Source organism: Episyrphus balteatus, chromosome 2 (assembly GCF_945859705.1).
Source record: "Episyrphus balteatus chromosome 2, idEpiBalt1.1, whole genome shotgun sequence".
Lineage (NCBI taxonomy): Eukaryota > Metazoa > Arthropoda > Insecta > Diptera > Syrphidae > Episyrphus > Episyrphus balteatus.
This window is the reverse complement of record NC_079135.1, coordinates 32,327,638-32,344,344: the sequence shown is the minus strand read 5'-3', so window position 1 is coordinate 32,344,344 and position 16,707 is coordinate 32,327,638. Positions and strand designations below refer to the sequence as shown.

The following is a 16,707-nucleotide window of genomic DNA, read 5'->3' as shown; positions in this document are numbered from 1 at the left end:
CGTCGTGGTTGTCGTGGTTTAAAATTACAGTTTTTTTTACAGACTTCTACTTTTTTATTTCCAAATGTATATTTTAAATCGCGTTCAATCTTTTTTCCTCATGTCTCGGCGCCAAAAATGCATAAAAGACGCATAAAAAGAGAAACTCAAAGATACATCTATCTATCTTTTTCTTTAACAAAGTTCGTTCAAATAGAAAATGGTTCTGTTCGGTTAGGCAGTAGCCAGACCGATGAGTTGAACAGATGAGTTGGATTTTATAGGGTGTGTGTTGCTAAGTTGGTTTTTTTGACACACCACATATTGCATAAAAATCCCGAGTGCATAGTTATTATTATTTACCAATGTTTTTAACGTTGTAGGTGCTCTTCAATGATTTTATATAGTTGCATCAAGCCTACTAAAACTAATTAGCTTGCTCATTCTTTGTCAGTTTAATGTTTGGCTGTTTTATAACAAAGCTATTTTTCACTCATGAAAACGGAGTTTAAAAAAAAAAAATAACGAATGAATCGTTGGAAAAAACAACGAATATTTGTTGCAACCAGAAACGCATTCTTAGCTTTTAGCCAGAGATACCAAAAGGAGATGGGAAACTTTCGTACGTTTTACCCCCCAAAACCCATTTGTTTATTTCGTGTTGTTGTAATCTCTTTTGTATTCGTGAATAACTGTGAAAAACACACATAGTGTAGCCACGGTGTTTTTACGCACACCTAAGCAAAAATGTACGATTTTTCACGCATACTTAGCCAAAAATGTATATTTTTTCACGCATACTTATCCAAAAATGTCTAAAGCAGCTTGTAGGCAAACCCGTATGACGTCAGAAGTTTCTCATCTCTTTTGGGTATCTCTGCTTTTAGCCGTCAAATAACAAATTCGTTTTGGCAGCACTACATAAACTCACATTTCTGTCAAAAAAAAAAGAACATCTCAAAAGGCGGCAAGCTATTGCAAAATGCTCTAAAATTTCTTATTTTCTATATTTTTAAAATTTTTAAAAATATCAGCACAATAATGAATTGTTCACAAAAACTATGGTAAATAAAATAATAAATAAAAAAGTCTCATTGTTTAAACGTAATTTCTCCATAGTTCCCCCTCACAGCGCAATCAAATCGTCATAAAAAGCCTCGATCTCCAAATGGAAGCGAAACATGCTAAAGAATATCTCATTTGGGGATCAATTAACATCCTACTTTTAGCTATACTACTATTTGATATTGCCAACAAATGTCCCTATGCAGTATCCAAATGGTATTACGTTGAATACACTGCAGCTGGTATCTTGGCTGTGTCGGTTTTGTGTAATTTCTCAAAATATTTGTACTACGTTTTGAGTAAGGAATCTGTTCAAGGCACAAAAGAACAGAAGAATCTACTTGGATTTGATGACAATGGTAAGAATAATTGAATATTATAAAGCCTTTGATTTCTATTATGTTAAATTTTGCAGATACCTCTTTTGTAACTGCATCAAAAGTCAAACTAACTAAACCAGACACCACTTCGGCTCCACTAAACTCAACAATTCTTAGCTGGCATTCATCTTTTAATGATTGTATGTTAATTTTCAGGTCTTCTTTTTGATCACTTTTTATGTAGAATCCTTGTTTTCAGCTGCCCGTTCTCCAAATTGGAGTTATAGTCGCACAACTCCACCGCGAACAAGTCTAAGTCCTGGACAAAATGTCTCGTGGAACACTTCTATGCAAAATAACTCCTCCCTAAATGCTAGTACAATGAGCAGCAATGCTTCTTTTGTCTCTCCCTACACCAAATATGCTCGCGATGAGATTATTACAGACGAAAAAGGTCTTCAGCATTATCTAAGGTAAAAACGGAATAACTTATGTTTTGTAGGTTTTATTAGAATCTAATTTTACAGGGAAGTTTCCAAACTTAAAGAATTTGGAGTTGCCGAACCACATGAAGTAAGCAGTTCTTTCAATCCAGGATCAATGAATTCTTTCTGGAATTATTGCAATACAGCAGCTAATCTTCTTAAAACATCACTCTACCAATTAGCACCATCAAATAGTGAGTTAAATCTTTCTGGTGAGAAAGTTGATAAAAACCTTTTCTTCACAGCTCCATCATCTCAAAACAAACAGTCAAACAAAGAGGAAGGTGTCAGTGATATGGATGGCAACTCGGATCTCATTAAGAAGATTTCTTCCGAGAAACTTTCACAATATGTCGCCAATTTAAGAAGGGTAAGTCGCAATAAAGCTTCGCTAACATAAGGCGGTTTTCTTTTTTAGCTCTGAAGAAAGCTCTGAACAGAGTCTGAACATTCTGAGCACGCTCTGAACAGCCTCTGAGCAAAAATTGTTCTGAGAGCTCAGAATAATTTTTTAAACACACCTGAACATTTCTCTATTTACTTGTCATTTTCTTCTACAGAAACAAGAAATACGATTTAAAACTTAAATTAAAATAAAAAAACTAGACTGCCTACTGCACTCTTACGCCATTATTTTAATTGTTTGAGATTTTTTTTCAATTTCAACTTTCAAATGCTTGTGTTCACAACTCAACTCGGTCTGCTCAGTTATTTTATTCTGAGTCCATGTATCGCGCTCTGAACAAGCTCAGAACACGTTCAGAATAAAAAAGAAAAACAAATTTGAAGCTCTGAAGAGGTAGTAAAAAAGAAATACAATTTTTTGTTTGAAAGTTTAAGAAAAACGCCTATAGATAACCTTGCAATGCTTATTGGTGTACCACAAGGGTCAGTCCTTGGACCCATTCTTTTCTTGATCTCTATAAATTCCGTCTTTGATCTAAAATGTTTAGGGAAAGTTAACGCAATTTTTTCTTTGATGTTTCATTTCACATTAATTTATTTCGTTGTTGTTGGCCTCGGTTTTGACATCCATAAAACCGAGTTTATCAAAAGAACTATTTACAATAGATCTCAAATTTATAACAAGGACACGGTTTACCAAAGATTTTGATAGCCGATCACCGTAATACCGATTTATTAATTATGTTGACAAATATAAAATATCGTGTTGATATTTGGCAACCGTTATAGGGGCCTAAGTCAATTAAATTTGGTTTCAGATATGAACCAGGATGTACATTTATTAAGGCTTTGGTTTGTGGACAGTAAACTTGTAGTCAGTAACAAAACCAAACTCATGTTTTTCAGCACTGATCTAAATGGACAAAATGACATTAAAGTAGTTTTTCATTCTACATCTTGTTCTAGTTTCAAACTCTTCAATAGGAATTAATATCACGTTCAATTTGATTCCGAAGTAACCTGCTGCAGTACTTGCTTCAATATTGAAATAGTGAAAGATTTTAAGTATCTAGTCGTTAAAATTGACCTTTATATATCTTATGTATCTTAAGCAATATCTTCTTTCAACCGAAAGATGCTTTTATCGGTTAAAAAAATACTGGGCGCATTCACGAATGTAGTGGTCGAATTTCAACTAGCTTTTGGAATGCGAATTTGTACTTCAAAGCTAGTTAAACGTGAACTGTCATATTTGATAATTGAAAACATATGAAATAAAAAAAATTTGTGTTTTGAGTGTTTTAAATAGCTTTTTTTCCTTTCATAATTTTTCAATTTTATAATTTATATTTAAATACTGCACAATTATTTCATTTTGAATGCTTTTTTCATCAATTCCACAAAAAAATTAAATTATAATTACAATTGTTTCCATCAAAAAGCTGACTGAGAAATGTTAACTAACTTTAAAGTCGAAATTTTTACACTACGTGCATCGGAGGGGAAATTTTAACTAATTTTTTAGTTGTGTTCAGCCAATCAGAACAGTAGAAGCAGAGCCCGACTCAGGACAACACGACTTTGTACACCCCGACTCACGACAGCCCGATTCAACCCATAGCCCGACTCAAGATAGCCCGATTCATCGCACTCGACTCAAGTAAGAACTCGACCTGAGTCGAGTTGCGATGAGTCGGGTTATCTTGAGTCGGGCTATGGGTTGAATCGGGCTGTCGTTGGGGTGTACAAAGTCGTGTTGTCCTAAGTCGGGCTATACCCTTCCCATCAGAACGTGACTATGTATTCACTACATTTGTGAATGCGCCCATTGCTTACTTTCCACTTTAAAAAAGTTTACTATGACATCTGCCACTCGAAGTTACAATATGGTATCAACTGTTGAAGGGCGCATACTTGAAAAAAAATCCAATAATTAATAGTACTTCAAAAATGTGTCTTGACAAAAATATGCAAAGCTGCCCGCCTAGCTCACTCTGTAGATTTGTTCAGATAAACAGGCATTCTACATATAAGACACTTGTTTTATTTTAAGGATTTTGAAAATATTTTTTATGAAGAGTGGTTATTTGGAAGGCAATGTTTACAACATGAGAAATGCTAACTCTGTACCACTTTTCGAACTACACTTTCTTAAAAACTATTAAATCATGGCTTTTTGATTTTAATACTTATAAAATCGATACAATAAAATCTTTAAATGTGGCATTATTTCAATTTTAATTTAAAATGATACAAACTATTCTCATTAACACAATGTACAAATTAAATTAGAAATAAGATATTCAATAAATAATACTTGTAGTGGATGTCAATTACAATTCTGCAACGTCTTGAGGGTGAAATCAAGAAAATCGACAGCGCCTTTAAGATGCGTGGATTCTCTGACATGCAAATTGGTTGTGTTGGTTTGGAACGTCTAAAGAAAACCGTTGACAATCAACAATTTGTTACTCACTATGTTCCAATGCTGCCACTGATTGTTCCCTTTTTGGAAATATCCACTAATCAGGAGTATGTGGTACAAAGAATCAAAGGTTTGAGTTCATCTTGAAGAAACTCTGGAAGTGTTCTTAACATTTTTCTTTTTCCATTTCAGATCTCGCTAAAGGTACATGTGTGGCAGATTACCGCTGGAACTGTGGATCATCCCACCAAGGACAACGATGGGATGAGCATTTACCCACTGATGCAGCTGTAAGCCCTTAAACTCAATCCCAATATTTAAACTTTTACTTTATCTATTTCTCTTGCCAGATTCTCTTCCATTTGTTTTGCACATATCTAGATAGTCAATTGATGCCATTGCCCCAACCTGGGGGACGTTCGTTTTTCAATCGTTATGTCATCATCGGTGACAAAAAGACCGTCAAGGAGACTGTTGCTAATGTAACAAACAAATCACGATGTGCAATTCTCTGCACGAATCTATTGAATCCAAAATTTAATTTCATCAGTGACAAGGAGATCCATAATTGTGTTTACGATCGGAATAATTTATTCTATGTTATTATACAATTTTTGATCTATATAAAGCAGAATCATGAAGGTCTATTGGAAGGTGTGAATTTGGGAAAGAGTGGCATTAATATTATGTGTGTCATTGAAGACTGAATGGAATGAGAGGACGACTATTACACATTTATTGATAGATAAGTCTTAGGTTTTTAGTAATTTATAAATTTTTTTGTTTTTCAAATAAAAATAAATTAGAAATTATTATTGTGTTTTTTTTATACACCATTGTTTTGAAATTAATTGTTTTAAAATGCAGTGTTCGATAGTTCATACAAAAAAAAAACATTACAAACGAAATAATATTACATAAATCATTTGAAAGCAAAATTGGTACGAATAGATTTGTGTTTTACTCCTGCATTTATTTCACAATAGAAATACCATTTGATTTCCATAATAATAAAATTATGTTTATAATTATTTCGCTTTAAAAGTCACTGTTAGCGTATGCGTAACTTTTTTTTTAATGACTTATATTTTATTTCTCACTCTTGAGGCACACTGGCCAATCTTCAATCGTAATACAGACCTCATTTATAGCAAAGTTATCAACAGCACGGACAAGGGCTCGCTTCAAAGAGCCAATAGGGAAGTTCGAACATTTGTCCTTGTCTTCTCTTTCTATTTACAGTTACCATTTTGACGTTTTAAACTCGGCGAAAATCAAAACAAACCAGCAAAAACAAACCAACAAAACAAAAAAGCAAAAAATACAGCACAGAAATATATTTTAAATTCCGTAATTTTTTCGATTTTTAGACACTAAATTACGTTATAGTAGAACGTTATTACCAAAAAAACACTTGAAATCGATTTGTATGAGTTTTTTTTACAAACAACAGTTCTTTAAAATTGCGCGCGTCCTTGAAAAATTTGGTTTGTTTTGATCTTCACCCAGTTTAGGAGATATTTTTTTTCTATTTTCTTTTGTTCTTTTGGTACTGACAGATGAGCGAAATTCCGAATTTTTCTCTGTGGTAAGTAGAGCAAAATATTTCAGGAGCAAACGTCATGCTTTGTAGGTAAGGTAGTGTTTTCTTTCCATACAATGTACAAGCAGAGATGCGTTTATGAATTCGGCCCGAATGATATGAACTATGGTACGTTTTTTAGCAATTCTATTTATGACAAACGGTTCATCACAAGGGGAACAAAATAAAAAAAGTTAACAAAAATTTAAACTTTGCAGACGTAGTATTCGAAGCAACTGCAATAAACCTGCATTTTTAATTTTTCTCAAAAAAGTCAAAAAAGTGTACCTTCCATACACATTTTTGAAATTGTACCAAATAACTCGAAAACGGCTCTAACGATTTTGATTAAACTTTGCGGACATAATATTCAAAGCAATTGCAATAAAACAGCATTTTTATTTTTTTTTTTTTTTTTTTCAAAAAAAGTCAAATAAAAAAATATTTATTTTTTCATTTAACAAAATTTTGCCCTAAATGTCGGCTCTTCCCCAACATCAACAAAATTTCCTTAAAATGTATATAGAGGCAGCTCTTAAAAGTAAACTAACATAAAAGTGTTTTAAACTGCAAGAGCAAGTACGTGCGACCCCAGTCGTGCATTTTATTTATTTCTGATTGCCTCCCAAACGATAAGTTCATGGTCATCGAATTTTTATTTGCGATTGTAGATACTATTTGGCAAGTTTATCAAGATTCGTGAAATTACATTACAGTGATATAAAGTGCTAAAAAAATTTTCCAAGATTGGTAGTTAAAGGTTTTGCATGATTAGAGGGTATTCCATCAAAATGGAAAAACTTGTTTTATTTTAAAAATGATTTTGATTAAAAAAATACTATATGTTTAAGGTCAGTCCTATTGTTTGAAAGAAATATTTTTTGAACCATTATCAACGTTACTTGCCATTAAGCCATTTCCTGGATTTCTGACATTTTTGTAAAAGGCAACCGATTTCAACAAAAAAAAAAAATATTAAAATTTAAAAAAACGGAAAAATTTACAAGAAATTATTTGTTTTTTTTTTTAAATCAACTTTCCGAAAACGGACAAATGAATCTTTTTGAAGTTTTATTTTAATGTATCTATAAATATTTGCTTTTTAATTGCATACTAATTTTTTTCTTCTTAGTTTTTTTTATAAAAAAATTATTTATTATTTAAAAATTATTTTCTCTTTCTTGTAAAATAAATTAAAAATATTTTTTAATGAATTTTTACATGAAAAACTTTATAGTTCTAAGCAACTTTTCCCATAAGTGAAAAAAACTTTTATAATAGTTTTAAAAGTTAAAACAGCACAAAATTTTCGGATTAAAAAAAAAATAATAATTTTTTTTTTCGAAAACAATCATTTTAATTTTTTTTTTTAACAAAAAATTAATTTAACAAGTTGTTTTCCTCTTTGAAGAACGATGCATTTGCTAATTTACATTTGGAAAATTGAGCACTTTGAACTCTTCGTACAACCCAAACTTATTTTTTATTTTAATTGTAATTGTAGGTATACCTTGTATGAATCTATTTTTATCAATTTATTGATGAACCATTAAAATTATAAGATTTTTGGAAGCGTTTAGATCACATTAAAAAATAAAAAAAGTGAAAAATTTTACATGTGAATTGAAATGATTTTTTTTTTTTTAATCTTTAATATGCACTATTTTGTAATGCAAACAATTTTAAATGAGAATGGGCGGTTTCATCACTTGAGTGAAACATATTTTAGCTGAGGAAATGAGATGGATATCAAGAAAATGTACTGAAAAATGCGATAAGAGCATAAGCTCATTTTTATTAGGTACCTACAAACGACCAAACATTTTGTTTCCATTGAAATTTTTAATGCGAAAATTTCCGTTTGTATTAAAATTTTATTTTCAATATTATTTTTTTAATGCAAATTTTTTTAATTACTAATGCAATATTTTCAAACTATTTTTCACTTTCAAGTTAATAATAGTCAAATTTCATCATGCAATGAGTCATTCATTTTATTACTTTTGGAAATTTTCCTAAAAAAAATTAAAATTTGACTTTTAAACTATACTGTTTAACGTAAAAGCTTTAGAAACGCTAAAGCTCTCCAACTTTCAAAAGTCTTTTTGGTATTTCACAAAGCTTTTTCATATTTAAATAAAAAAACAAAAATTATTATGACGCAATAGTATGTATGAAAAATTAAATAAAATTGATATTCGCCATCTCGCCCCAACGAACAACGTCTCATAGACAAAATTACCATCAACTTGAGTTGATTGCCGGTCAAGTAAAAAAAAAATAATTAAAAAAAACAAAAGCAAACCAAGTGAAGTCATCGCATAATACTTTTTAATACAAATAAATTTTGTTTTGTCGTATCGTAATTCGAAAAAAGAAAAATGTTGAGAACTCGCATTGCTCCTACATTGGCTAAATTTGCCAATGTTAATATACGATATGCTTCTTGTCAGTCGCAGTCGGTCTTCATGCAATCTGTTGCACGAATGAACACACAGTCAACAACTACATTTATTGGAAGACAACCAAATGGTAAATATTTTATTTTACTTCATGATGATTCATGACATGAAACGAATATGCTTTCTTGAAGGTTTCTTAGATTCAACATCGATTTTGAAGTCACCAAATTTAATAGCTTACAAAGCCTATTCCACAAAACAATCCGAACTACCATCCAAACAAGAATTGGAAAAATATTTTTTCAAAGTTACAGTTGTGGTTTGGGATTTGATTTGGAAAATAACTTTGTGGGCATGGGGAATGTGTAGGAAGCACATCATCAATAATCCAGCAGTTCAGTCTAATTGGAAGACATTCAATGAAAAACTCGAAGAAGCACGAAAGAATTAAAGTTGTTGTTTATAATTTGCATTTATTTATTTATTGATAATAATTAAAATGCTCATCTGGCCGCTGAATTTTGTATCCGCATGAATTTTGTTTGTATCAAGTTACCACTGGACTAGTGGAATGAGACTCGCTTGATGAACAAAAACAAAATAAAAAAATTTGTTGTATTTACTAAATTTACTAAAAAAAATAAATGTTTTTATTTATTCAAATTTAAAAGCTGTGATGTTCACAAGTATTAAATTTCTCTTCCAGGAACTAGTTGCCCTGACTTAAGAACTCAGAATGTTTTCAATATAATTTTGAATCTTTTTGCGGGCTGCCACCAATGATGGTAGATCATTTGCGCTAGGCTCATACATATTCGCACAGTGGGCAGTTCCTTAAAATTAGATAAATGAAAATTTTAAAAACAAACACAGTTATTTCTTACACTTACCTTCTATGTATAACGTTGGAGTATTTGGGTTAGAAGATGTAATCAATCCAAGTGCATGCCATGGGTCAATTGATCCATGTACATAGAGAACATTTGTTGTGTTTGGATTCAATGCTCCGTAAAATGTATTTGTTCTTCCAACAACAGCTTTTAGATACTGAGAATCCATTCTAAATAAGCGACAATTCAATATACTTATTATATTTTTTTGTATTTTTTTTTTTCTTACTTTTCCGAAAAAATATCCATGCATTGTCTGATGAAAAAGTCCACAGGGAAACGATCAGTAAAGAGACTATCTTTTTGGGTGGATGTTTGATAAAATCCAAACTCGTTACAGGTTTGATATGTCCATTGACGCATAGCTTTATCTTCATCCCAAGTAGTATTTTGCATTTCGACAATCATTTTATCATACTTGTAATCCAAACATTTTTCGCCACTGTCCTTCAATAGCATTCGATTGACTTCTGCTAGCCTTTGCACGGGAGTGCCTAAAGTTTCGTTTACCATTACATCGCAGACCTTAAAGGCTTTTCCAAATAAAATGTTGGTATTCTTAAAAAAATGTTTTACTTACATCGTCTATTGTTTTGCCAGCGTGTGGAGAATTATCTTTGTTGTATTGAACAACACCAGCAAAGTTTCCAGCAATGTTTTCAAAAAGATTGGAAATGTCTAATTTATTTTCTATGGATTTTTCAATTGGATCGCATAGTCTGATAAAAAAGGCGAATAAAATTGTTAATTAAAAAAAGAAACTAAACCAAAATTGAGAAACGCAATGGTTGGATGGATACTATGAGAGTCGACGGATTTGTGAATTAAAAGTGTTTTAGAACTCTTGTAACTTTAGAAGTGGTAAAGATACTTTCTGTAAGAGCAGCATTGGCATATTGTACGATAAATTTTGCCAGCTTTTTTGAGCACTTTTATTAAATTTTATTTTGTTTACTAAGAATTTTACAGTTCTTACAAGTTTATTTAAAATTTACTACCTTTTTCTCAGTCAACCCGGGGAAATGGGTTCCCAATCAAAAAATTTCTAGAATATCTTGTCAAAATGGAGCACAATTTTCTCCAGCTTTTTGATTGGAAGCCCTTTTCGCACACATTTGCCCAGGAGTTTTCATTCAGAATAGGCTTTATACCATTCTTACGTAATTAACTGACTTTTTAAGCTTTCTTGCAGTTTTAATCAAAGGACGCGTTTTATTTTGATTTGATAGTCGTTCGGAAGAAGATTTTCATATCAAAAAGCATTAAATTTTCGAAAAATTACAATTTTTACTAACCAAAATGAAGGAATTATTTAGACCAAAATAATTTAACTAAACTTGCTTAACACGCGATGCTTGCCACATGTAGGGTAACTAATAAATTGGGCCAAAAATTAAATGTTTTTTTTTTTTCTTTTCAGGAATACTTAAAACTATCTTTTGGTTTTGTTTAAAGAATAATACATATTTACATTTAATGAAAATTAACAATTGGCATGATCAAAGTCGAATTTGCATTGTGGACCACTAACATGCAATGGAGTCTATAATTTCCACACAAAAAGAGTTTCAGCGGCCGAATTTTGCCCACTTTGACACTTAAACGTAGATCTTAGTTAACAAATTGTCAAACAAGAGTTACTGTAACCCATAGGTTCTTCCAAGCCCAGTCACAGTCGACGGTACTATTTTTTCAAGGTATTTTGTCGACCCATACATTTTAAAAGAAAACGTTCGCTCTTTAACAGTCACTAATGGTTTCCAGACCTAAATGCACCTGAACTTGAACAATTTAAAACAATCCATTCAACCAATAATTGAAAGGATTCCTCCTTCAACATTTTACGCATCGTATAACACAATGATTTTGTATGACATTACGGTCTTATGTGCCTAGAGGCGATGAGAAACTAATAGCGTTTTCGTTTGGTCGTCCGGGACCGTCTGGAATTCTTCCGAACGATTCTGAAACTGTTCGTTTGGCACTCAATGACAGTTATAATTCTGAAAAGAAGACAAAATCGATTCCGAATTTTGAGGCAGAATCAAAACCAGAATCACGCACACATGTTCACACTTAAGACGTCAAAGTAATGAAATGTCATTCTTTGTTGTTTCATTTCATTTTAAGATTTTTAACTATGCACAAACTTTAAACTACATATATTAAAATAAAGTGAAGAAAACGAAAAAAAAAAAATAGATAACTAAATATTAAAAAAAAAAAAAAAACAAAACTTTCATCACACGTTCGCATTTGAGGTTTCACAAATACAAAGAAACCCTGTATTCAGAATAAAAAAAAAAGTATCCAACTCTGATCGTTTGGCATTCCGGATCGGACAGTCCCGGACAGTTCTGAGAATTCCCAAACGAAAATGCTATAATTCATCAGTCACACCCGATTATAATCAAAAACTTGTAATAAATAGTAAAACTTTTTATGGAAAATGTTACACATTCGACAGAGTGACCGTTTAAGTTTAACTTTGCAAAACTGATACAAAATTGTCCACATAAAATATCTAACGTTTAGAAATAAAAATTTAAAGATTTTATAAAGATAAACAGACCGTATGGCTAAGAGTTCTAAAGTTTTAGCACAAGGTAATGTGAAACAGAATATTTTCATTTTTTGTGTGCAACTAAAAAGTAGGAAATAATAAAGAAACTGAAATATAGTTAAGATTTTAAGGAAATGCAGGATTTGTTTTAAATTTTCTTGGCTTACGAACAAATCCGTCAAATGTGTAGGTATGTGAATTCGCCGTATCTCAGACAGGCAATCGTTCAAGAATAAGGAAGATGTACTTGGTTGAAAAATACCTAAATTTCTTATGTTTTATACTTTGTGCCAAAATAATAAGCCAGGTTTTTAAGGTTTAGGACTAGTGAGTTCCTAACTTGCTAGTCTTTTGTTGTTCCACAACGTACCCATAAGAATCTAAGTGAGCGTTTTTATGCTCCACTTATAAATTCTGTTTGATTGCATTGAAAATAAAAAATTGAACAAGTTATTTTTTTACTTACTGGAATTTCTCATTAATTTCTCTTTGTCCAATCATGTGTCTCAACAGAATCTCCAATTGGGCAAATGACCTTCGTACTGCTATAACACAAGCATCCGAATAAGATGCCAACGAATTCTGAACCACTTCAAAATATTCTTTAAAATCAACCTCAGCCAATAAAGGTCCACTAGAACTAATCGATCCATGAATTAGTTCCGGATACTTTTCACGTACCCATGCAGCCAGCGATCCAGGATAAGATCCACCGAAAGCAATCCATTTTTGGGAATCTTTCAAATCGTATTTAACTTTCATTTCACGTACAAAATTAGCTAAATCAGCTAGAGCCTGTTCAGATGTAAGATATTGAAGATTTTCTGTTGATAAGTTTCTAAGGGAAGAGATTTATGATTCTTACAAAAGAAATGAAGAAGTTAATAGAACCTACTTAGTTGGCTGACTTGCTCCATAGAATCGATGTTCCAATGAAAAACACAGAGCATTAAATTTGGCAGCATAGTGAATCCAAGCTCCACTCGTCATCCATTTGGGGGTTTCTTTTCCCTCGCCACCAATCATTAAAAATATTGGTCCCCCAGTTTTGTAGTGTTCATTGGACACATAGTATCTCTGTTATGTGAAATCATCTATAAAATTGCATTTTATTGATTAAAATCATGTTATTCACCTGTTTCCATTTAGGATACTTTGTTGGGTTTGAATGATCAAGGATTTGTTGAAACCATTTCAATTGTGGCTCTTGTGATTGACTGGCGAGTGTAAATTTACTAGGAGCACCTATAAATCCATTTGAAAATAATCTTTTCCCAAATGTTATTCGAGTCGCGAAAGCTAGACAGACTAGCAAAATAAAATAGCGCATCTTTAAACTTTGCTTTGCGACTTATCTTAAAGCAGTGTGAACTTTTAACTGATTCTGGGTGTCGAGTCGAGAAGCAGTTTTATGTACTACTACACTTGACAAAACAAGAAGTGTTATCAATTTTATATAGTAAATACAGTACAGTTAAAAAGTATTTATTTTATACTAAACTAAACGACAACAAATAATTTTTTTAACCACAAAACAAAAACAAACAAACAGAGCAAGCAGAGGAAAGAAGTGGGATTTGTAGTGTTGCTGGAAAATCGATAGACTATGGATACAATAAAACTATCGTATAAAACTATCGATAATAAGAGTAATAATAGTTCTAAAATCATGCAAAACTGTCAAAATAAAAATGCTCACATTCTTAATGATAGCTCAGTTTTTTTAAGGCCTGGTACGCAGATCGAGCTAAATTTAAGCCGAGCTAAAATTCCCATACAAATTATCGATAACTTGTATGGGAATTTTATCTCGGCTAAAATTTAGCGCGAGCAGAGTACCAGGCTTGAAGCCTGGTACGCTGTTCGAGATAAATTTTAGCTCCCATACAAATTATCGAAAATTTTTAGCCGAGATAAAATGGATCCCATACAAATTATCGATAACTTGTATGTAAAATTTTATCTCAGCTAAAATTTAGCGCGAGCAGCGTACCAGGCTTGAGATAAAAATCCCATACAAGTTATGGATAATTTGTATGGGACTTATTTTAGCTCTGCTAAAATTTTCGATAATTTGCATGGGAGATAAGATTTAGCGCGAGCTGCGTACCAGGCTTTAAAATAAAGCCTGGTACGCAGCTCGAGCTAAATTTTAGCTCCCATACAAATTATCGAAAATTTTTAGCCGAGATAAAATGGATCCCATACAAGTTATCGATAACTTGTATGGGTATTTTATCTCAGCTAAATTTTAGCGCGAGCAGCGTACCAGGCTTAAGGTGATATCCGCTTAAAGCCTGGTACGCTGCTCGCGCTAAATTTTAGCTCCCATACAAATTATCGAAAATTTTTAGCCGAGATAAAATGGATCCCATACAAGTTATCGATAACTTGTATAGGAATTTTATCTGAGCTAAAATTTAGCTCGAGCAGCGTACCAGGCTTAAACTAAGGTAATTCAACTTAGACTCGACAGAATTTAGTTCACGATATTATACTCAGCACCTTCTTTCATGGACAAATTTTAATTTTTGACATTTTTGTTATTTGTTGTTGCAAAAAAATGAAAGAAAGCGTAAAAGAAATAACAGGCTATTTGAATTTAAAAAAACAACATTTTAAAGAACTGTTTCAAAGATAAATTGAATCGTTTATTTTCAAAACATGATAAGTCCACTTTTTTCAAAATTCGTTTTTTTAACTGAATATGTTCTTGTAGGATAACCACACTTGCCTTCAAAATATGAAGCATCTACTCAGTCCATATTCGATTTCACAGCTAAAGCCTGGTACGCTGCTCGCGCTAAATTTTAGCTCCCATACAAATTATCGAAAAATTTTAGCTGAGCTAAAATGGATCCCATACAAATTATCGATAACTTGTATGGGAAATTTATCTTCGCTAAAATTTAGCGCGAGCAGCGTACCAGGCTTAAGCGAAAAAAATTTTTACTGTAAAAATACGATAAAAGTCCCGGACTTATCATCTTTTGAAAATAAAGAGCAACTTTTTTATGAGTAATTGTCTACACATAAAGAAGCTGACTACTGACTCAAAATCTTAAGTTGAAAGCGTCTTTCAAGTAAAATAACTACTTGAAACATTATATTCTATTCCCAAATGTAATTGTTTGATAGACTGAGGCTTTAAAAAAAATTGTATATTCATTTTAAAATTAATTTCACATTCGTTTATTTTCAAAGTATGATAAGTCCAAAATCGTTTTTATTTTTTATCTTTTGAACTATCGGTCCAAAAAGTAAATACCAAACGATATTCTGTAGCTAGGTAAAAGTTCTACAAAATATATTTTTTATACATTTTGCTACACTTAACAAAAGAAAATAGAACGTTTTTTTCTTCTCCTGAAAAATTTGAAATCATGGACTTATCATGTTTTGAAAATAAATGATTCAATTATGAAAAGAAGTAGGTATTTCCAAATAAGAATTAAATTGATATAAACATAAAATTTTTTATACAGAATGGTGTAAAAAAACGAATTTTGAAGAAAATAATGAAAATAAATGATTAAACAAAGGAACAAAAAACTACTTGCTTAATTATGGAGAAAATTGAATACAGTATAATGAATTAATTTGCCATCACTCTGTTGTTTGCATATCAATTTATCCCTTCTACTTGAAAATTTATCTAAGGTTTCAGCAAACGTGCGTAGAGATAAAATTTGTAAAGAAATATTTGTTTTAGCGTGAGCAGTGTACAAGGCTAAACTTTATAAACTATAGGGTTTTGGCTGTGGGTACATTGAACTCTTAAGGTCACAGACACTTAAAATTGTTGTTGGGATTATTTTTGCCTCGATATTTTGGAAAAGCGTTTGATGTTTCAAAAAATAAAAACCCGTTTCTTGTTTTTTTTTAAATTCATGTACAAATTGAGTAACAGAAAACCGATTCCTCAGTGTTCATATCAGATTGAAAATATAAAATCTTGAAAGTAAAGTCGAAAAATATTTCCCAAAGTCAATAGAACAAAAAAGAGCCAAGAAAATAATGTGAAACCAAAAAGCTTTCTCTTTATACCCAAACCCAAATTGGTATTTATAAGCTACATTCATTCTTAATTAAAATTAATTTTAATTTAATTCATAAACAAATGCAAAACAAAGTTATAACACATTTGAAGAAGGGCTGTTTAATTAAAATTACTCATTTATTATAAAACATTTTAGTTCTTCTTTTGGCCATATAAAAGGAATAGCTAAGATTGTGTTTCTAATTTTGATAATCATTCAGTTTTCCGAAAGCTTTGCTTTTTTTTATTTTTATTTTGTATAGTTCATTGAATTTAATTCGTAATATTCCATTATTACATTAAATGAACTATGATTTCAATTGGTGGTCCAATTTCTCGCACTCCAAAGGTTGGCCACATCCCGCAAATTGTGGCGGTTAGAGAGAGTTAAATAATGCCAGCGATTTGATAAAATGGAGGTGAGAGATAATTGTGATCACCATTTTATTTTTTTTTTTAATTTATTACTTCACTTTTTCTTTAAGCCTGGTCTGGTACGCTGCTCGCGCTAAATTTTAGCCAAGATAAAATTCCCATACAAGTTATCGATAA

General features: G+C 31.5%; 3 protein-coding genes across 3 annotated transcripts; 2 read left to right on the top strand and 1 right to left on the bottom strand.

Annotated features, from left to right (window-relative positions):
- Positions 1 to 908: 908 nt before the first annotated feature.
- Positions 909 to 5,491, top strand: LOC129909252 (transmembrane protein 209). Its single transcript, XM_055986309.1, has 9 exons — positions 909 to 1,043; positions 1,099 to 1,403; positions 1,460 to 1,564; positions 1,624 to 1,837; positions 1,892 to 2,043; positions 2,095 to 2,219; positions 4,578 to 4,809; positions 4,872 to 4,969; positions 5,030 to 5,491. Exons 1-9 carry the CDS (start codon positions 1,021 to 1,023, stop codon positions 5,384 to 5,386), a joined length of 1,611 nt encoding a protein of 536 aa, XP_055842284.1. The 5' UTR covers positions 909 to 1,020; the 3' UTR covers positions 5,387 to 5,491.
- Positions 5,492 to 8,412: 2,921 nt separating this feature from the next.
- LOC129910796 (uncharacterized) lies at positions 8,413 to 9,333 on the top strand. The gene is made up of 2 exons (XM_055988341.1): positions 8,413 to 8,793; positions 8,855 to 9,333. The coding sequence occupies exons 1-2, from the start codon at positions 8,643 to 8,645 to the stop codon at positions 9,112 to 9,114; spliced, it is 411 nt and encodes a 136-aa protein (XP_055844316.1). The 5' UTR covers positions 8,413 to 8,642; the 3' UTR covers positions 9,115 to 9,333.
- On the bottom strand, positions 9,261 to 13,611 carry LOC129910795 (putative serine protease K12H4.7). The gene is made up of 7 exons (XM_055988340.1): positions 13,252 to 13,611; positions 13,012 to 13,193; positions 12,583 to 12,954; positions 10,134 to 10,272; positions 9,783 to 10,078; positions 9,554 to 9,723; positions 9,261 to 9,496 (listed from the first exon to the last, which is right to left on the bottom strand). The coding sequence occupies exons 1-7, from the start codon at positions 13,444 to 13,446 to the stop codon at positions 9,387 to 9,389; spliced, it is 1,464 nt and encodes a 487-aa protein (XP_055844315.1). The 5' UTR covers positions 13,447 to 13,611; the 3' UTR covers positions 9,261 to 9,386.
- Between the last annotated feature and the right edge of the window lie 3,096 nt (positions 13,612 to 16,707).